The sequence below is a fragment of the Pygocentrus nattereri genome, chromosome 7 (genome assembly GCF_015220715.1).
Source record: "Pygocentrus nattereri isolate fPygNat1 chromosome 7, fPygNat1.pri, whole genome shotgun sequence".
NCBI classification, from domain to species: domain Eukaryota; kingdom Metazoa; phylum Chordata; class Actinopteri; order Characiformes; family Serrasalmidae; genus Pygocentrus; species Pygocentrus nattereri.
In genome coordinates, this window is record NC_051217.1 from 44005444 (window position 1) to 44028090 (window position 22647).

Consider the following 22647-nt stretch of genomic DNA (forward strand, 5'->3'; position numbering starts at 1 on the left):
GACAGCACAGTTTAATCACCATACAGTCGTTAGTGTCAAATGAACTTCTACACAGCCAGATCTTCCCCTGAAGAGTTAAACCTGATTACATTTAACTGTACACAAGCCAACCAAGCCCTGGAGCACTTACTGGGAAGTAGAGCTGGGCGATATAACGATAATGATAATTATTGTGATGAACGTTTCCTTAATAGAGCGACAAGAAAGGTTCAATAAATTTTCGACATTAAACACCATTCTCACTCGTCCACATTATAGTGAAAGTCCTGGTGGTGTTTTCTACTGCAAGGAAAGTGACACTACTCTGCTGTCACCAGGAGAGGGCGCACTTCCACGTTTTTCGACGTGATTAGAGACGGAGGGGCGATGAGTGTAGTGGAGTTATACATTCCCTATTTGAGTGAAACGACCGGCGATCTGTTCTCCTGCGACCAAGTGTGCTCTGCTCATCTCACTAAAGCTCTGTTACAGCGCTCAAAACGTCATATCGTGAAGTCGTATTAGTGCATTCCCAAGCAAGTGAGAGAGAGAAGTGAGTTCATGTGAGTTACAGCCCCGATTTAAACGAAAGTGAACCGAGGAAGCTGTGAGGCATTGGAAAACGGGAGAACGCTATCTTTCCAGGGTAGCGGTTTTTAGCAGCTTGCTTCTTGAAGCAGCGCTCTGTCACTCACACAACACGGCGAAGTGATGATGCTGGAGATCAAACAAGACACAAAAGCACCGATTTCAGTTTAAACATACCTAAAAGTCAGACCGATATATTGAGGCTCACCCCTCAAACGGCGACGACAGAACAGAGAAACCCAGTCGTCGCTCGCTGGCGTCTGGATACTGTGACACACTCTGATATGGATGTGGTAGGAGTGACGGCAGTGAGGCCGTGTGATCCATCACTGACGTACCGAACCAGCTAATGTTTGCTGTTCATACTAAGTTGGACGTTGTTGAGAAACTAAACAGTTTAGCGCTGTTGTCAGCCACTCGTTTGACATTTATAACGGGATGACCAAGAGCTCGTCACCAGACAAATGGAAATCATCTTTTCTTTCTTAAATGATGATTATGAAACAAAAACTGCTGCCATGCTTTTCCAGCTGGTAAAAACAGCCAACCAGACACTTTCTCCCACTGTCCCATGACAGATTTGTGAAATGTTCCATGGTTTGGTGAGTGTTTGTCATGTTCTGATCATAATGGATAGTTTAAAACCGTGGTTAACCACCCAGGAGCGAAAGTCAGCCTTCAAGTCTCAAAGAAATGATTTGAAATTCATCACGATATGTATCGACATCGAAAAATATGAATTTTGTTAATCGTGATAACATTTTGGTGACCCTGAGGGAGAAGCAGCTTAGAAAATGTGTGTGTGTGTGTGTGTGTGTGATTTTGTGTGTGAGTTTTTCATCTTTTTAAAATTCCCATAATCAACGCATGTTTCCCTAAAGGGTTACAGTTGATTCATGTACATCCAATGAACAATGCTTGGCTCTCCTTGCTCTCATAATCAACTAATTTCAGGAGAATCAGAGTGAAAACGTGACAGAACTAGACACTGTGTCCCTCCAGGACAGGATTTGTGAGCACAGAGTTGTACTCCATCACTTCTCTGGCAGGGCAGACAGCTTGCAGTGCGAGTTTACTGTGCATTCCGAATGTGCTTCTCACATCTAGGTCAAGAGCTTGCGTAGAGTGAGTAATGCGGGGCGGAAATTCCCCTGGTCCCCTGCTCGTCTGTAATAAACTCCATGCCTGTCGAGTGCTCTTCCATCCGCTCTCCACCGAAGCATATCCTCAAGCTCGTTGTTTTCGCCCGCTGAGTCGATGGCCAGCCATTGCATTTAGATGCTATCTGTGATTGAACGTCAACCGCAGAGCAGAAATTTCATCTGCTAATGACACACCAGATTGCCCATTAAATAGGTTTTCTGGGTGCCAATCTCTAAATCAGCATCGTTGTAATACTGCAATTTAACTAAATGGCCTGGAGGAGTGGGCAGTATTAATGTTGAGCGTACATTCATATTTTAACACTGTTGTCTGTTAAACCACTCATCAGCATCCTTTTAGACTAAGACAACGCTGCTACATCAGCATCAACTGACAAAGTCATGGGATTTACTAGAACATCAGAGTGACCCACCACACACAGGTACACATGCGCACACAAATCAATGGCCAATTCAAAGGCCTCAATGTCAACTCAACATCAAACACCTGCAATCGCTGCTTAGCCCTTTCCCAAAGCAACTTCAAAGCTTCAAGAACAGCTTTAAAGCACAGCCTGACGGATATCATCTACATATCTCTATTGTTTCACTACATTCTGCAGCTTACACCACATTTAATGTGGCTCACAATCTGCCAAAGTTGTTCAAAATGATTTACACATAAATTCCTAAGTGTCAACAGACCTGGGGCCACTTTTTGATTCTTAAAACTGATAATTGTTGATTAACTTAAAACTGATAATTGTTTTTTTCTATTTTTTATACACAAGCGTTCTTTGCTTCAATCCAGTCTCCGAAAATCCTGGTTTCACTTCATTCATCACACCCAGCAGTAGTGTTGGGTGGTATAGTGGTAAAAGGGCACACCGTGGTACCTAAAATGACATAATCTGAAGTATTCTGAAATTATGAGGGTATTCCCAAATAGTACAACTAAATAAACCTATCGTACTTATTTATACATTAGAGGGATCACAGATTGGGAGCTCGTGAATAGGAACCACTCATTGAAAGAGGGTAAAAATCTGAGCCAGAACAACTATAAAGTATGATTGTAGCTCAGTGACGGCTAAGAGCTACTCACACCGTAGAACCCATTCAACGCCATTCAAGCACAGCACAAAGCTTGGAGTCAATGTAAAAGCATGAATGGAATAAGGCAAACCGAAATTGTACTAGATACACAGAATATACCAGAGGTCAGCAACATGCGCGGCTCCTTTACTGTCCTGTTGTGGCTCCATAGCAGAACTAGATTTTAACAGTTTTTAGGTTTTAACAATAAACAATAAATGGTCTTAAGCGCTGGAGTTAATATATAGCTGCTAATTCACCCTTTAACCCTGAAGGCTGGTCACCTTAACGACAGACAACAATCTTGCCTAGCTAGCAGCTCATAAAATGGCAAAGAGAAAGATTTAAGACGGACATCAATAATTTGGAGACAAATGGACTTATCTGCATTAATAATCATGAATTTTCCCGTTCCACCTTAAATGGTGCAGAAGTTACATTGTAAGACATATTTAAGGTGGAACCGGAAAATGCAAACAAGAAGTTGGTGAATCACAAGCTGACTTCAGCCTTGTAAAAAGTGGAATGTTAAGAGACATTTTACAAGAAACTGTTCTGCTTTTGCTGAAACGTTTCCTGCTGGAGATGCGAGAAAGGCAGAGCTAAAGTCTAAAGCAGAGCAACGTAAGTCTGTGTTTTTGTTTGCATTAGAATTTTTAGCCTATATGAGGACATTAGCACATACTAAGGCATATTTACATCCAAGAGTAAAATGTTGTGGCTTTTTTTTTTTGTTGAAAGCACAAAATGGCTATTATCAACATTTGGGTTGCCAACCACTAGAATATACTGATGGTTTTAAATACTGACCAAAAAAAAAGCATATCGATAATTTTGCACCTATACTGATTTTTTTGTTTATCGTCACAGCCCTAATTGCTTGTCACATCATAAAAAGTGAATTTGAACACTACATGAAACATTCATTTGTAAGTTTAATATACTTAAAACTAGCAAGCCCATACCTCCAGCAAGAATCTGCTGCTCCAGCTCAGCCATCTGCTTCCTGTAGGCCCTCAGAGCAGCTTCCTTAAAGGTAGGTCGTATCCTTTTCTTCGGGGCTTGTTCCACCACTGCAGCAGGGGCTTCTGTGACATTTTTGTTTTCGTCTTCCTGAGTCAAGGTTTCTTTGACCTGCTCTGCTTCTTGTGTCTGTGCAGTTTCACACACCTCTGCCTCCACTTCTTCTTCATCTTCTAGTTTGTCAGTCTCTTCCTCTGGTTCCTCAGTTTCTTCGATGTACTCAATCATGGCCTCATACTCTGCTGTGTCCTCTGTCATCTGGTTGTCATCGTAGTCCTCGCTGTATTCTTCGTCGTACTGTTCATCTAGACTGCAGTCATATTCCAACACTGGGTTTCCTTCTTGTGAAATGTCGTATTCTTGTGAGACTTCATACTCTTCTTGGTACTGTTCCTCTGGCTCATTGGCATTTGTCCTGTTCTCAAGGTTGGCAAGCACTTGCTCCATCACCTCGACGTAATGTGTCTCGCTGTCCACAGGTTGCTCCGAGACTTGTTCTTCATCATCAGCCTTGTAGTAGAAGGGTTCTGTGTAGACGTCAGAGTCGATGGTGGTGCTGGAATCATTGGCTGTAGACTGGGACATGGTCCTGAAGCGACCCATAAAAGAGGAGGTGCTTGGCTCTTCGGCAGGTGCACTAGAGCTTTGTGAGCCCTTATTCCAGACAACCTCTAGAGCCGATTTTGCTCTCTGCAGGGTGGACCCAAAACCTCCAAAGCTGAAGGTTTTCTCAGATAGGTCTATGCTCAGCCTGCTGCTCCAGGATTTGGGGACCTCTTCCACCTTCTCAGTCCTGATCTCACTCTGACTACGGTACATAGAGGAAGACTTCTGATTTTGTTGTAAATGGTTCCCCTTGACCTCCGGTCGTTGCAGTGTCTGAGGGGCTGACTCTGGCTTTGAATGGGCCTTCGGCTTGGTCTTCTGTTTCTTTTCTGTTTTTGTCTCTTTTTTAGGCTCTGGAACTGGTACTGGCACTGACATGGGTTGTACCACAGCTTCAATCACAGGTTCTGGTTCAGGTTCTGGTTCGGGTGCTGGCTCAGGCTCCAGTTCAGGTTCCAGCTCGGGCTCTAACTCAGGTTCAAGAATAGGTTCAGGCTCCACATCGACCTCCTGGGTTGTCTCAGGTGTACTGTCAAATGTCAAAAAGGTCTCGCCCTCAAACTGTAAATCGACCTCAAGGCATTTTGTAATTTTCTCTGGGAACCCAGGATTAGCAGCAGGATCAAAGGGGCTACTGATTTCTGAAACTATATTTTGCTCAGTTGAGGCATCTAAGCCTGAGTCAGCACCTTGTTCAAGGTGATGCCAGTCTTTCCAAGGTGAGAGGTCACCTTGCAGTGAGAGCTGAGAACCACTATAGTGACTTCTGTCCCCTGATATACACACCAGACCATTACTGACACCACTGTCAATGGTCTCTGTGGTCTCAACTTCATTGTGTTCCACATACGGAGGGTTTTCCTGACTGAGGGTTTGGCTGGGCGGACTTGCATACCAGGAGGAAGCCATGTCTTCTTGTTTCCGCTGCCAGAGCTCCTGATCTGAAGAAGAGAGCAGGGAGCAACCATTTGCTCTGCTGAAGTACTGGCTCTCTGAGAAATCCTCGGAGTAGGACTGACACAGTTTGGAGCAGTCTGATTCTGACCGACTGAGTTTAGGAGTTGAGTAGTCACTCTGAGAGAGCCAGCCAGGAGTTATATCAGAATAATAAGATTTGTGTTGCTTGTCATCGTAAGCAGTATCATCTGCATAATGCACAGAGTAAGCGGTGTCATCTGCAGAACGCCTGTGATCGTGGGATTTTTTTTTGTCAGATTTAATTTTCTGAGGTGGTTTGGACACAATTGCATATTTGTTTTTATTTAATTCATCTAGCTCTTTATCACTGTCCATTGAGTCCCAGTCATCACTCTCGGCCTTTTCTTTGGCCGACACTTTAATATCCATGCTTTCGTAAGTCTGGGAAGAGCTCATCCCCTTCTTGTCTTTTGAGTCATGTGCAAGACTGTCGGTTGAGATCGATATTCCAGTTCCTTTGAGCTTATAACATTTTTTCAAAACTAAGTCCCTGTCTTGGGGAGTTGCAAAAATAACAATTATAGGGCGAGGTTTAGCATTTGAACATTCTCTTTGTTGCCCCAATCGATGGGCGAGTTCAATTTTAAGTGTCTTGTGTGCTTCAACGAAACCCATTTTCTCTTTCAAGATCTGATAAATGAGTTCCTCAGTCCTCTCGAACTTCTCCTCAGGCACGTTTAAGAATCTCAAAGTAGCTTTGTTGGTCTGACGGCTAATCTGCCTGATGTAGTCATGGATGTCTCGAGTCTCTCTCCTGGACTGCACAAATCCAGAGCGAAGCTGCTCGATTTCACTCTGCACCACCTCCACACTGCTGGAGATCTCATCGATGGAGCTTTTGAGAGCATTAACGTGCCCTCTCAGCTCTGAGAGCTCAGACTCTATTTGGCTGATTCCCTGAAGCTCTTTGAAGATCATCTCCATCACATCCTGTGTTTGACTGATGCAACCTGTGGAGCTGGATCCTGGCTCCAAGGTAGATGTTTTTTGCTGTCTCCCAGCCCGATCCAGAGACTTGCTCCGGATGCCAAGAGTTTTTCTCCAATTGCTGGCCTCAGAATCTGAAGAGACACATTCCTGGCTCTTCTTCCACTTCCTCAGCTTTTTCAGAGCACCTAGGCGGAGGGTGTGGAGACTGGTGCGCTCTCCCCGCTCGCCCTCTGAGCTGCCATCAGAGGGCGCCAAGCTAATCATACTCTTCCTGTTCCTTCTTACTGGCATTGTGTAAGCTTTTTGTTCATCGAATCTATGCACAAGTTTGGCCTCGTTTAGAGAGTCAGAGTAACTAGTATCAATGGACAACACTTCGTGAAATTCATTATTTAACGGAAGAGCATTTTTCTGGAGTCCGTTAGCAATCGCCACACGGTAACTGAACGTGGGAGAAAGAGAAGAGCAGTCGTTTTTACCGTCGTCTTCCTCAAGAGATATATTGCGTGCTGACGAGCATTTAGATATCTTTTTAACTGTGCTTTTCAGTGTGGTAGAAAAGGTTGGATTCCGAGCGTGCAATTCGGGGGACGATTTTGGCTCTTTTTTATTTTCGCTACTCTCTTTCTTCTTTGTGGTATTTGCCAGTTTCTTTGTAAACATTCCTTTGCAAATCTTTAAAATATAAGACGATAGCTTCTTTAGATGGGCAGAAACCATGGAGGGCAAAATTTTAGCCTGTTTGCACTCCAGATGCAGGGAAGCAGAACTGGTTTTATATCCAGTGGTGACCGACAAAAAGCAGGCAAAAACACGTATGAGTTTTGAAAGCCAACCCTGAGGGATGAAGAAAAACGTCTAGAGAAAACGTGCCCTTAGAAGCAGTCGTGTCAAGACAAAATGTTGTACATCCTTATCATGGGAAATATCCAAGTGCTCATTCCATATATGGTGTCCTTTGTCTGTAAAAAAGGAAGAAAAAATGCATTATTTTATGGTCATATGGATGCAATAATGAAAAGGCATTATGAAGCATGTGCAGTAGCTTGATAACTTTAAATTCATGAATATATCAATAAGACAACTTATTCCAAATTAAGTAGATTGCTCAGGTTCGTAGCAAGACAAAGCTTTAGGTAGCTTCCTGTGTGGCTCAAAGGTGACAAATGTGGAGCTTATAGGTGATTTTTTATCTCCAATAACACAGAAAAAATACTTGCTTATAGTAAGATACGTACAGATACATGTCGCAGTGCAAGCGAGACAATGAAAAGACAAAATAGTGTGGAATTTAGTTGCTTTGTGACCTTCATTTATGGCTGAATCAGGACAGAAAACAGTACAGCTCATGCGTTAAATATTCTCCTTATGGACCTTCTGAAAACTTCAGAAACTACTTCACTGGATTAGTAATTGATTTAGGCCTGCATGCAGCAATCTGATATGTTGGTGTGGATTTAAGCAACATCAAAGTCATTTAAACTGAGCAGTAAATACCTCTGAACTGTGTCACTGTTTATTAACATGATCTAATCTTTTTAAGACCACATGGATCAGGGTTTTACTGTGAGATGTGTCATTTCTCCTCTTACACGTCAATAAAAATGGGCAAAATCGTAGTTCTTCTAGGGTATTTTTGAAAAACAAGTAGGCGATACATGCTTTCAAGTCCTTTACAGACAGTTGTTCTGTTGAAGAGTGATTCAGGCTTTAGTAGATGAGTCATATCCATTCCAGTACATAACAATTCCAGGCATTGGGATGTTCCCATGCAATACCCAAGCAATGGACCCATGACATGGATAATGACTGATTTTGCACTGCACAATTTCCTTAGTGACATTTTCTGAAGAGTACAAGGTGCACCAGGGGCATGAAACTGTGCAGCATGAGGAAAGGAGTAATACATTTTCAGATCAATAATTCAGTGCTTTATGTTTATTAGAGACCTTAAATATGTTATTCATAAAAAACGAGGGTGATAAATTAATACACATATCTAGGGTACTTAAAAGTCTTTTCTACCATGTTTGGTGTGTCTTAGAGACCTTGAAGACTAAAATAAATAAATAAATAAATAAGTAAAATAAGATAAACACTAGAGATGGCACAGATATTGGGTATCAGTGTCGAGCTGATATCAGCAGAATATGCTGGGATGGATGTCTGATGGGCCGTGTGCATAGTAAAGCACCGAATGGAACCAGTGGGTGTGCACAGTAACTCGTGGTAAATCGTGCAAACAGTAGATGATGATATTGCACACAGCTGATTTACTGAACTTTGAGCCACGGGCAGCAGCTGGTTCTGCATCGATTTGTGTGTGAGAGGACAAGACATGGTGCCAAAATATGCTGTGATGTGACTGCAACATGAATGCAGAGTTCCTATTGTTTCACAGTTTCTAACCTCTTAGTGAAATAACAACCCTGTGAAACGTTTTGGTGAGAAAAAAAATGATTTTGTGTTATGTTATAAAGCCACCATCACTTTCTGCTTGCTGATGACATTTCACTACACTGTTTTAGTTTGGCCAAAATTGTGTTAATTTAATACACACACACACACACACACACACACACATATACATACATACATACATACATAAATATATACACAAATCTCCATTTTTGTCATTTCTCAGTTTTTGACATTTACATTGTGTGTAAACGTAACAATGAATGGACTGAAAGAAATGGCCCAAAACGGCATGGAAAAAAATCTGGTTCCATTGAGTTACATTAAAAGTAAAGTAGGTTTTTTTTCCTTCTCCTGTAAAGTTAACATTTTGGATATACAAGGTTTTGTTCCAACAACAGCTATGTGTGTGTGTGTGTGTGTGTGTGTGTGTGTGTGTGTGTGTGTGTGTGTGTGTGTATTTTATATATATATATATATATATATATATAAAATACACACACACACATATATATATATCCATCCATCCATCCATCCATTTTCTAAGCCGCTTCTCCGTCAGGGTCGCGGGGGGGAGCTGGAGCCTATCCCAGCAGTCTTCGGGCGGAAGGCAGGATACACCCTGGACAGGTATATATATATATATATATATATATATATATATACATTATATATATATATAATGTATATATATATATATATATATAATACACACACACACACACACACACACACACACACACACACAGTCCATCTGTTTCTTTGCATACTCTGCATATAATAATGTCTTTTGGGCTCAAATATCATTAAGCCCCAAAACTTTTCCTAAAAAATCAGTATAAGTTAATAACCATCTTCAGTATATAGAGAGTATTACACATTTCCAACCCTGATATCTCTCAGAGTGCTTACATTATGACCAGCCATCCTAAAATATGCTGAGTAATGCAGTCCTCATGGGCATTTAATAAAAAATATCACAGAAGTGGAGCGGAATGAAATGATACCTTAGTCTGGAAGAGTCCTGCCAGCATCCAGATAAGTAAAAGTTGTGCCTTCATACACCTCTCACATTCCAAACAGCCTCTGATCGATTATGTGGGCGGACTAGAGGATCATTATAAGTGCAGCCAATGTAAGCAGTGTCAGTATACAAGAAAAAACAGCGCCCTCACTCCTGCACAGTATGGAAAACGCTCTCTGTTAAAGCTATTATTTTATGTCAATCCACTCGCGTAATATATTAAAATAAAATGTCCCTGTGGACTGGCTTTTATATTGGCTGCAGCAGCGCAGCAGTGAAAATGTCCATTAGTCAGCGACGCAGTAACACAGAAACGTTGGACATAAAGTAGCTCAGCTGCCGCTTGTATTAACCTCCCCTGAAGAGTTATCGCCATCATTCGCTCAGCTAGTTAATTAAATGATTTCATTTCAAAGTTACATGCATAAACAATTGCATTAGCATTCAATTTATATTTGTTTTTAATCTACAAAAGCATGTTTTATCTATTAAATCAGAGACATACACACAATAACTGTCAATCAAACTCAAAATCCTCCTCCTTACAGACACAAATGTGGTATGGACTGAGAGCGTAGATTGGTGGTACGACTGGTGTGGTGGGATCTAAGAAATCGGCGGATGCTGTTCACGTGACCACCTGAATAATCAGATTTCGATTATTAAGTGCTTGTAAACACATTCAATGAGCTACGAATGATAAACAATTCATATAAAATGACAGCATGCTTTTTTTACAAATGGGGATAAGTGCAACTTGTACAGCCTGGCTGGCCTTAATGTAAGCAGGGGTTAAAAGGATGGACAGAGTGGGGTTCAACTTTCTTGATTTATACTAATGGAAGATATCTGGACTTTAACTGCAAGCCCACGTTTCAGTCCCTCATTCTCACAACAGAACATACACATTCGTTTCATAGTAGTCAGTGAATTATTCATAACGGATGCTGAATAATTCACAGTAGTTACCGAATAACTTAAATGTTAAGACTAACTAACAATAAGCCTAGAGTTTAGATTAATATTAAGCATTTTCTATGACTGTCCTCTTTCGCTTTGTTGAATATCATGTGCCTTATGAGTTGGCGATTTTTGATCGATTGGCTATATGTGTTGTTTTAAACATGTTCTTCGACACCACAAGCTGTCAATCTCATGTTCATGTGATTGTGTGAATCTGCCTATCAAAGACCATCTGGTCGAAGTCTTGCACTGAGCCACACTGAGCATTAAGCATACGCGTCTTGCTTTCCTCTACAGACTCCAACAACACATTTCAGTGCAGCAAAACGCAGCACCAGCCCAACACCATAATCTTAAAAAAGGATGGTTCTTCTAGGTTCTTTAGTAAAATCAATGGGGTAACAGTTTGGTTGGATGGTCCAGAGTAGATTCTTTGTAAATGTTGAGTAACATTCAACTAAATAGCCATTAAATGCAACTGAACTTCAAGTTTAGTGTGAAAGAGTTTATTGAATATAACCCTAACCCTAAACCTAACCCTCACCTTAACCTCAAGGGTAAAACCTACACATACTCCTAACCCAAACCCTAACCATAATGTTGTTGATAGTCAACTGAACATCACCAGAAAGTTTGTTAATGATTTAAGTCTCTGTAGAACATCCATAGGGGACCATCCAAATAAAGTGTGACCGACAATGGTTCTATATGGAACCATGAACACATGAACAACCTTAAACCGTGCTTTGCACTGCGAAATGGTTCTTGAGATCGATGGAGAATTCTCTCTACATGGTTCTATACCTGATGATACCTTCTGCGTGATTATCAATAGGTCACTGGTTCTTCAAGGGTCTCTTTAGTAAAGGAAAATGGTTCTATATAGAACCATGAACACTCAAAGAAACATCTGGATTCTTTGCATCCTGAAAGGTTTCTTCGGATTGATGGAGAAGGTGCTGTTTATGGTTCTATATACAAACATTTTGGAAACAGGTTCTATATAGCACTAAAAAGGTTCTCCTATTGTAACGATGTCAGGGTTGTTACAACAGAAGAACCCTTTTTGGTGCTATATAGAACCTATTTCAAAAATGTATCTATACAGATCCACTGTCTTTACTAAAGAACCCTTTAAGAACCATATTTTAGGAGTGTACAGCAGTCGCATACTATACTACTGTAACAAAAATATTATACAATATTATATATTATTATATATATTAACTCTACTAACTAACTCTAATACTAATATACTGCACTCAAACACTACTATTATACTAACGCCACTCTAATACTGATATTATAACTTCACTAATCACACTCAGTATTACACCAATGCTCTATAGTAATTCTAAATACATTATAGAACTGTACCAATCACCATAACACTACACTAGCACTCTCCCCTAATGCACAATAGACCAACACTTTGTGTGGAAAAGCCTTGGGGACAAGGACAGGAGAAAAAATACAATTATATAAGACTGCATGATTAGCAAAAAACAAAGCCAGATCAACCCATTGTCTCCCTCCCCATATCACCCCACATTTGCCAGATATTTCATAATCCACTGTGGTTTTTGTCTCATATCTAACTTGTTTTACTCCACCTCATATGAACATCCATTCATAATTCTACAGCAACAGCAAGGACAGGGTTAAACCCGTAAAACATACGACATTGGAAATCTGTGTGTAACCTGGTTTAAAAAGAAGCTTCACCAATTTTTTTCATTCAGAGTGGTTTTGTGTGAAATACTGTTCTAGAGAAACTTCCCGAGTCAGAATGGTTCACAGTGGTGGTGATAGGAACCAGACGTCCACCTCCCTAACAGAACGTTATGACATGGTTGTCAAGGTCAGACATATGCTGCCTGATATCTGACCGTTCATTCTGGCTTAAAAGGTAGTTGAATCCATTTATTTTAATCCAATCATGGCTTACAGGCAGGGTGTTGGGAGGCAAAATATTCCCCAAAGAAAACGTATTTTTCAGATCCATGATTATTTTACCATCATCAACGTTCCATATAACACCCTGAAGACATGTGGGTTCACTGGTGGTTTCGGACAGTAAATATTTGTGTTGTAGTCGTTGTGACCCTGAGTTCCTATCACCACCACTGTAAAGACGTCTGAAGCTCTACAATCAACCATTGTACACCAAACCACTCGAAATGACTCTGCTTACATCTGAATAAATGAATTATTCAGAAATTTAGAAAAACTGGAGGAATACCTCTTTAAGGATACGTCACGCCTAATCGTAAAACAGACCAGGCTACATGCTACATGATGGATTTAATGGAGTAATCTGCTACTGTACGCTGGAAAACTAGGTCCAATACTTATATACACTGTTTTAATTAGACACTGTAGATGGAAAGACAGCTTAGTCTGGAAAAATGAAATGGAAAATGGGCTATTTTGTCATTAACACATGTGGATGGGTGGACTTACACGTCCTACTGGAGCCAGCCAAAACGGGTGCTAGATCTGTGGCTGCTTCACTTTTTAGAGACACTGCACAGTCCACTGTTTTTAACAGTCATGTGGCTTGACCATTAGAGTGATGCAGGACTCTGGAGGACTCTCGCCCACAGCCTGTGATAAAGTGACACAGCACTACAAGCTTAAAAAGTATGGCTCTTTAGTAAAGAAAATGGTTCCATGTAGAACCATAAACACTTTGCATGACCAAATGAATCTTTACATCATGACAGGGTTCTTCAGATTGATGGAGAATATGCTGTATATGGTTCCATATTCAAAAAGGCTCTATATTGAACCATCTACAGCACCTTCTCCATCAATCTGAGGAACCCTTTCATGATGCAATGAACCCTTTAATCGTGCAAAAGTTTGAGTGTTCATGATCCATTCTAGAATAGTTTTCTTTACCGAAGAACCCGTAAGAACCCTAATGTTGAAGTGTGTAGCTACACATTACAGTGACCTACTGATAATCAGGTAGCTTGGCTAATGTTTCAACACGTCTTACCATCAAATAAGTCTATTTGACACAATGGGGAGCGACAGGAACTGTGGGGGAGAAAATCATTATGGTAGTCATAATTGTTTAAAGAGAAACATTCAAATTATTTTTCAATTCTTTGGAAAGGAACAGTTTTCATTTAACAGCAGCAGTTGGATGTTATCTTGCTCCTCTTTCACCAGGCTTCGTGTGAGCCAGCTTCTCATTCAACTTTCCGTTCCACCTTAAATGATGCAGACTACCTTAGTGAACCGTAGGCGCCAGAACGTAACTATGGCACCGTTTAAGGTGGAACGGGCGAATCAGAAGCCAGCGTTTGCATCGTAAAGTAAAAATATCGTTTGCTTTGGCTTCTCCTTCATTGTACTGTTAGGAATGGTCGTTTACAGCAACACTAATCGTGAGGAAAACGTAACCTAGTTAGAGTACAGTGCACAGGCTGGCGTCCCCTAAACGTTTTTGTGACGGGTTTGTGCTTAAAGCGGCTGGTCTGCAGTGTTAGCGTTGTATAAACCTGGAAATTAAACTCAGCACTCAAACTCAGGCTCCTGCTTCACACACGCCTCCATCGAAACGTCCTAGTAGTTTGCGATAAACAAAAGCAGGGAGTCGAAGAGCCGACTCCAAACATTTCGACTCTTTGAATCATGGCTGACAGTCGATTCCGACTTCCAAAAGCGTTGGAGTCGAAGAATCGATACTTTTAGAATCAACTCAACTCTCCACAACCACATTAGAGCAAAACACCCAAGCTATCTTTAATAGATAAATTAGCTAGATGTTACCAAACAGACACAGATTACCAGCTAACTTACCACTCATTATCTGAGATTTGCTCACTGTCACATCTTAAACAGCCTCAAAAAGAAGAGCTATTACCGCCAATGTTATTGAATTGCGCTAAGATAGCTGGCTACCGTGAAATGACTGATATTCACTGGACTGACCAACAGAGAGCGGAGGTTAAAGCTACTTACTTAGGATACACCGTTGTGAGCCTTTTGCCAACAATAATACTAAGAACCATGAAGAAGTAAATCATTTTCCTCATCTGTAGCAGCTCAAGCGACCGTTAGACCGTTGCGAACCGTTAATTTTCCGTTAAATTTTGAATTTTGAATGAGTGGGCGCGCGCGGGCTGCTGTAGTGCCGTATTTACTGGTAGAGCCGCTTCAACCACACCTAACCAGCCGGTCCAAGAACCCAACAGCACCGACGTGAGGGTGAACAGACTGGAATCATAAGGTCTGCTCGTCCAGTCAGCACAAACTGACTTTATCCGCTAGTTTAGGACTAAAGCGAGTGAGTATCCCGTCTGTCTTGCGTATCGCCGCTGTGTGAATGAAACCTCGTATATCTCCATTTTGTCGTTTTTCAGAAAATGTCTGTTGCTTTTTACATTGTGGGTAAAGTTCGTGATGGGTGGACCATCAGAAGTGACTCAAATTCACCTGGAAAAACTCCATTGTCTTGCGTTCAAAGTAGAGTTTTTTTCCTTCTCCTGTAAAGTTAGCATTTTGGAGATACGAGGTCTTGTTGTGAAAACAGGTTCATGTTCAGTGTAAATTGTTTGAATAGCATATTTATCAGATTGAAACGCAGTACGGATGTGAAAATTTCACTGGTGAAAAGGGATCATCACAAGCCATTAGGATGAAAGCCTAATGGTTTTGCTTTCAAATGGGAATTTGCCTGAACCGTTTCCACTAGTTTCCTGTAGAACACCTTAGAAAGTTTAGACAGGTCAAACAGCTGTTTTCCTCCTGGATTAGTGGATTACAGTAGAAGTGTTAGGCCAGCATTAGGAACACCTACATTCTTAAATGAGATGGTTCTTCAAGGGTTCTTTAGTGAAGACAATGGTTCTACATAGAACTATAAACACTCAAAGAGCTTTGCAGGCTTTGCATGGTGAGGTGGTTCCTCAGATTGATGGAAAATGTTGGGTATGGTTCTATGTAGAACCTTTTTGAAAACAGTTTGTTACGATTGTTACAATGTCCAGTTTGTTACAATAGTAGCTGGTGCTCTATAGAACCATATCCATCAATCTGAAGAACAATTGCACCCTGCAAAGAACCGTTTAATCATGCAAGTGATCTGAGTGTTCATGGTTCTGTGTAGAACCATTGTCTTTTCTTTGAACCTATCTGAAGAAACCCTATAGGGCCAAGGTTTCGCGTTGTTTTTTTCACTCCATCTTTACATGATAAGGAGTTATTTAAATTTTTCTCAGGATCTAGTGATATTAATGAAATTATCATGTTCGAGATCTAAAGAAAACAAATGAAAATAGCTTCTTATCTCAGAAACAGCGAGTAAATATGCAAATCTATGGCTCTTCTGGACTTCCATTGATTTCAGTAGATACTTACCGACATCTGACAGATGTTTAGATTTCAAACTGATATTTGATTTATTTGTAAATTTTTTTTTCGCAATTGGCCTGAGCAGATCTTTATATAGTGAATGTGAAATACTGGCAGTAGCCTAGAATTCCGGTATCGATGGATCTTTCTTTGTCAGTTTCCTAAAAGTTATTACATATTATTCAAATGTTTATATATCTTCACCAAACCCCAAAAATGGGTGTTTTACCCAATAAAAAATGAAAGTACAGGAGTTCAAATCCCAACTGACCCTGTTAAACATATAACAGGTGAGTATCCTGCGCTCACTATCAGAGACTTCCTGAGGCGGCCGTGATGCAGTCATTCTTCATCAGATCTCTCCTACACTAGACAATCAGCCATCACTTTGGTTTGGAGTCAAATTGGAAACTACTTTCTGCTTTAAAGCGTAATTCCACCCTCTATTTTCCAAAACGCCTGCATAATTACATGGTTTAAATGCGTAAATAGTCACTCAGAGTGGTTTGTTGTGCATTGGTGGAGAAAAGAACCAGACGTCCCAAGCATTTCAACCTTTTAAAAGCTCCCTCACAGAAAACTACTATAAAGCACTTGAGACCTTGCTTTACTATAGTTCTGAGGTAAGGTTTAGATCTGAAACCTTTTTTTTAGATTTACCACTATTTTACCATTATCAGCATTAAATGCACTACAAGATGGTTCTTCAAGAGTTCTTTAGTAAAGCTAATGGTTCTGTCTAGACCCATGAGTTCCATATGGTTCAAAGCATGGAGAAATTGTGCCATATAGAACCAACACATTCTCCATCTATCTGAAGAACTATTTCACCATGCTAAGAACCTTTTAAGCATGCAAATGGATCAAGTGTTCATGGTTCTGTATAGAACCATTGTCTTTACTAAAGAACTCTTGAAGAGACATTTTTAAAGATTGTATATAACATAGATGCAAAGAAATCTGTGTTGGTAACAGTTGTTAAACCACTCTGAATGGCTTAGTTTACAAATGACAGCTGGATTTTGTGGGAATGTTAACAACCAGTGACATTCCTCTTTCTTTCAGACACCGTTTTAGTGAACGCAGCTCTGTGAATGATACTGACACTGAAACGCCTCAATCAAGCTGAACAGAAACTGGAGCTAATGTAGCTAATTCTGCGACCAGTCAAGATAATTAGTTAATCTGTTTTATACTCAGCCGGTAATGAATCAGCCCTTTATTACGATACTGTGCAGATGTTTTGACTTATCGCAATGGACTGTTTGTGCCATAGTTGAACTGTCATTACTGAACAGCTCATTAGGACCCCCTCCACCCACCCACTCTATCTCTTTTTCTGTCCTTCTTTCGCTCTCTCTATGTAGAAATGTGATAGATGGCAATGGGAGCTGGAGCCTATCCCGGCAGTCATTGGATGGAAGGCAGGATACACCCTGGACAGGTCACCAGTCCTTTGCAGGGCAGATAGACAGACATATGCATTCACACACACACACACACACCTAGGGGCAGTTTAGCATCTCCAGCTGGCCTGACTGCATGTCTTTGGACTGTGGGAGGAAACCCACACAAACACCAGGGGAACATGCAAATTCCACACAGAAAGTTGCCTGGCCATCCGGCCAGGGAATCAAACCCAGGGCTATATATGTTTTTTCCAGTTTTCTCGGTTTTTGACATAACTTGCATTGTGTGTAAATTTCATGATGAATGAAAAACATGAATGAATGAAAATACAACCCAAAATGACTTGGAAAAAATGCTGGTTCCATTGAATTACTTCAAAACTAAAGTGTCTTTTTTTCCTTCTTCTGTAAAATGACCATTTTGGAGATACCACACTTACGAGCAGCTATCTTATATTGACCTTTCTCAAATACAGGACATAGATTTCTTTCATTTATCGGTTGTATATGAACGTATATGTGTAACACATATTTAAAAATATCTGGGTGGCATATGTTACTTATATGCTAGCTTCATTTTTTATAATACAAGGTTTGTATATGTCTGACGTTTTGAGATATATGTGCAATGATGACCAGATATCAGATTGTAGTACGGCTGTCTCTTAGGGCTGGGCAATGTGACAGCGTATATTGTTATTGTAATAAAGTATGCCAAAAATGGACAGTATTGACAGTTTTTGGTAATATTTTTTAACATGTAGCACATTTTTTCTCTATTTCAACTCATCAAATGAAAAAGTGAATGTTGTGACATATCATTTGTCATGAAGTATCGCAACATTAGATTTTTGCCATATCACCCACCTCTAACCTCCCCCTCTCTCTCTCTCTCTCTCTCTCTCTCTCTCTCTCTCTCTTCCATGTGTAGCAGCCCAAGGCAGAAACACAGGAAAGTGACAGAGATTACTGATGCATTGCAGGCATTAAGGCCCTGACCCTCACATCACAACCATCATGAGGTGGTGACAACCACACACCATGCAGATGCATATTTAAGATAGAGAGAGAGAAAGACAGGTATGCTTTTTTCTTCACTATTAATGCTCCTATCAATGATAAGCGTCCCTCTCTCTGGCACCAGTTGCTGATTCCATCTAGCAGTCATTTGAATCTGAAACAGATTTTTTCGTCTTTGTAGTGTTGGCAGTATGGCAGCAGTATAATATCACAATACTTGAAGACGTGTTTCAGACGCACTGTATGCTTTACTATATGCTTTAAGTATTTATTGTAATTACCGTGGCTTGATTTATCACAGTACAATAAAATGCCATTAAATTTCTCATCCAACTTTAACGGTATTAGTTCTACACACATAAATCAATGTTTCTTTAAGCGTTTTTTAGTAAAGGCATTGTTCAGACCATTAGTTCTACGTAGAACCCTTTCATGCTTAAATGAAATTGGGCTTCAGATTGATGGAGAGTGTGCTATATGGATCTATATAGAACCTTTTTGAAAATGGTTCTGCATAACATCAAAAAGCGGTCTGCTGGTATTATGATGTCAACAGTAGAAGAACCCTTATTTGGGCTAGAACCTTATACAACACATTCTCCGTCAATCTAAAGAACTATTTCACCCTGCAACTACTATATATACTACTATAACTACTCAAGCATTAAAAATGCACACATAAAAAAGATTCTTTAGTAAAGAAAATGGTTCTGTGTAGAACCATGAATACTCACAGAACCGTTTGCATGATTAAAGCCTTCTTTGCATCATGAAAGGGTTCTTCAGATTAAAAAAGAACTTGGCATAGAGGGTTCTGTATTGTTAACAGCTTCACATCGTAACAGTAGAGGAACCTTTTCAGTGCTACTTCAAACCTTTTTATAAATTATGCTGTATAGAACCATCTACAGCACATACTTCATCTGAAGAACCTTTTGATGATGCAAAGAGCCCTTTAATCATGGGCTATTTGAGTATTCCTGGTTCTGTGTAGAACCACTTACTTCCCTAAAGAACCCTTGAAGAACCATCTGTTTAAAGCTTTGGTAGCAGTTTCTTATTTAAGTTAATTAGTTGGGTTTTATATATATATATATATATATATATATATGTGTGTGTGTGTGTGTGTATGTGTGTGTGTCTAATATTTGCACTTTTTCTCTCTTATTAATGTTTTTAATTAATCTTGCAAAAATGAAATGTAAACAATTAAGCACCGAGATAGAGAGAGATAGAGAGAGTGAGAGAGAAAGATTGCAGTGCAAAAGTCATTGATGATGTGAGAGAAAGGAAACGCAAAAGGGAGCGAAAAGGAAAAGGGAGAATAAGAAAGAGAAGGATTACAGAGATACAGAGAAAGTCAAATTTAAAGAATAAATCCAAAGAGACAGCAGCAGAGAATACACAGAGAGAGAGAGAGAGACACAGAGAGAGAGAGAGACACAGAGACAGAGAGAGAGAAAGACACAGAGAGAGAGAGAGAGAGCGCCCCACCCGGTACCACAATTCCGACCTCCTGCTCATCTCCCATTCTGCCGTCACCCTCAACAACCCCCCAGCACACGCGCACGCACAAGCCTCAACTCCAGCGTCCAATTACCGCCTTCACTTCCCGCTCCACTTCTACTGAATTAACCACAACAATCATGGCCGACCGAGGGGTGTCGTCTCTAGCATGCATTCTCGCATATCTGTGTGCATTCGGCAGCATGCAAGCGTCGCTCGGTGCATGGGTCGCGGAGCTAGGATAAAACGCGTGCATGCAATTCTGTGTCCGTTTTAAAAGGACTTGCATGCTTGCACTGCTGCATGTGATTGCATGCAAATCCTTTTCCAATTGGCTTAGAATTGAGTACATGCAGATTTCTCCACTGCGAGTAATGCATGCAAATCCTCTTAAAATTGTCCCAGAATGAAATGCATGCATGTTGACGTTTCTAGGTTAACCATTAAATTTTCCTATTATTTCCTGAATAGGTTATAAAATGCTGTTTTATAGGCAAAGCTTAAGTGCACAGCATTACCAGGGACAGATGTCATGATTTCAGGCAAAGCTCAAGTGCGTTCTCTAGACGGAGAGAACGGAGGGATGAAGCAACAAGAAGGTGAAAAGGGAAGAACGGGATACGCACCTGAAAGTGTGTTATATCCAGTTATCTAGAACCCAGACGCTGCAGGAGATTACACTAAAACCACGAGAGCTGTCAGTTCAGGCTTAATGAAGCGTCCTCTGCGCGGACGGACGGATAGATAGATGAGAGAGAGAGAGAGAGAGAGAGAGAGCTATGTACGATGCAACAGCAGCAGCAGCAGCGTCAGCCCCCGAATGAATGAAAATAAAAGGGAAAGCGCCGCACTCCTCCTTCAGCCGCTCGTCCTCCTCTCCTCTTTCTCTCCGTTTTCCATCCTCAACCCGTGTTCCCCTCAGCCTTGAGCCGAAGTGTCTGGAAGCATGGTGCCCTCTCCTTTTTTCCTTTCTGAAATCCGTCCTTCTCTCTCTTCTCTCTTCTGTCCCAGACGAGAGAGAGAGAGAGAGGGGCTGCAGACGGAGCGTCTGGGACCGGCTGTGCGAGTATGTGTAAGTGTGTGTATGAGACACAGAGAGAGAGGCAGGAGCCCTGAGGAAAGCTGCAGCCTCACACACACACTCCTCTCCCTCACTCACTCACCCGCTCACTTAGAGGGGAGAGAGAGAAATGCGCCGAGACGAAGCCACACGCGCACACGTGATGCTGAGAGAGAGGGAGAGCTAGTGAGAGAGAGAGAGAGAGAGAGAGAGAGAGAGAGAGAGAGAGGATGAGACAGAGGCAGAGGGAGTGAAGGAGATGGGGAGAGAGGCTGGGGGTAGGGAGAGAGAGAGTGTGTGAGAGCGGGGGTGAGGGAGAGAAAGGAGAGTGAGGAAGGGGGAGGGTAGAGAGAGAGTCAGAGAGGAAGGATTGGTGGAGAGATAGAGAGGAAGAAAAGTATAAAAATGGAGTAAGAGAGACAGAGAAAAGAAGAGAGATGGGGAGAGTTGTTTGAGAAAGAGGCAGAGTTAAAGAAAGAAAGACAGTTGCATGAAGAGGCAGAGTAAAAGGAAGAGAGACACTGAGTGAGAGAGAGAGAGATGCAGTGAAGAGAGAGACAGTCAGAGAGAAAGGACAAGAGACAGTCGTAGAGAAAGGACGAGAGAGATGGAGTTGAAGAGAAAAGATGAGAGGGACACTCAGAGAGAAAGGAAGATAGAGTCAGTCGGAGAGAGTCAGAGAGAAAGGACGAGAGAGACAGTCGAAGAGAAAGGGAGAGAGAGACAGAGAAAGGATGACAGAGACAGTCGGGGAGAAAGGACAAGAGACAGAGTCGGAGAGAAAGGAAGAGAGACAGTCACAGAGAAAGGACCAGAGACAGTCAGAGAGAAAGGATGAGAGAGACTCAGAGAGAAAGGATGAGCGAGACAGAGTCAGAGGGAAAGGACGAGAGAGACAGTCGTAGAGAAAGGATGAGAGAGACGGAGTTGAAGAGAAAAGATGAGAGGGACACTCAGAGAGAAAGGAAGATAGAGTCAGTCGGAGAGAGTCAGAGAGAAAGGACGAGAGAGACAGTCAAAGAGAAAGGGAGAGAGAGAGAGAGAGAGAGAAAGGATGAGAGAGACAGAGAGAAAGGATGAGAGAGACAGTCGGAGAGAAAGGGCAAGAGACAGAGAGAAAGGATGAGAGACAGTCGGAGAGAAAGGGCAAGAGACAGAGAGAAAGGATGAGAGACAGTCGGAGAGAAAGGGAGAGAGAGAGAGAAAGGATGAGAGAGACAGTCGGAGAGAAAGGGCAAGAGACAGAGAGAAAGGATGAGAGAGACAGTCGGAGAGAAAGGGAGAGAGAGAGAGAAAGGATGAGAGAGACAGTCGGAGAGAAAGGGCAAGAGACAGAGAGAAAGGATGAGAGAGACAGTCGGAGAGAAAGGGAGAGAGAGATAGACTCAGAGAAAGGAAGAGAGAGATGTAGAGAGAAAGAAAAATGGAGAGAAAGAGAGAGAGAGGAAGAGAATGTGAGAGGGAAATGAGAATAAGAGTGAAAGAGAGGGTGTGTGGCAGTAGGGACAGTAAAAGAGAGAGACAGAATCAGAAAGAGGA

The 22647-nt window shown here is 41.3% G+C and overlaps 1 protein-coding gene across 3 annotated transcripts in view; it reads right to left on the minus strand.

Moving 5' to 3' along the window:
• Window positions 1-21313, minus strand: part of LOC108411445 (protein unc-13 homolog C-like) — a 331641-nt gene extending 310328 nt beyond the window's left edge. For all 3 annotated transcript variants that reach the window (XM_037539851.1, XM_037539850.1, XM_037539852.1), the window contains exons 1-2: window positions 20675-21313; window positions 3770-7303 (exon numbers count right to left, since the gene is read on the minus strand). In XM_037539851.1, coding sequence (XP_037395748.1) covers window positions 3770-7061 — 3292 coding nt within the window. In that variant the 5' untranslated portion in view covers window positions 7062-7303; window positions 20675-21313. The remainder of the gene's footprint in view (window positions 1-3769; window positions 7304-20674) is intronic.
• Between the last annotated feature and the right edge of the window lie 1334 nt (window positions 21314-22647).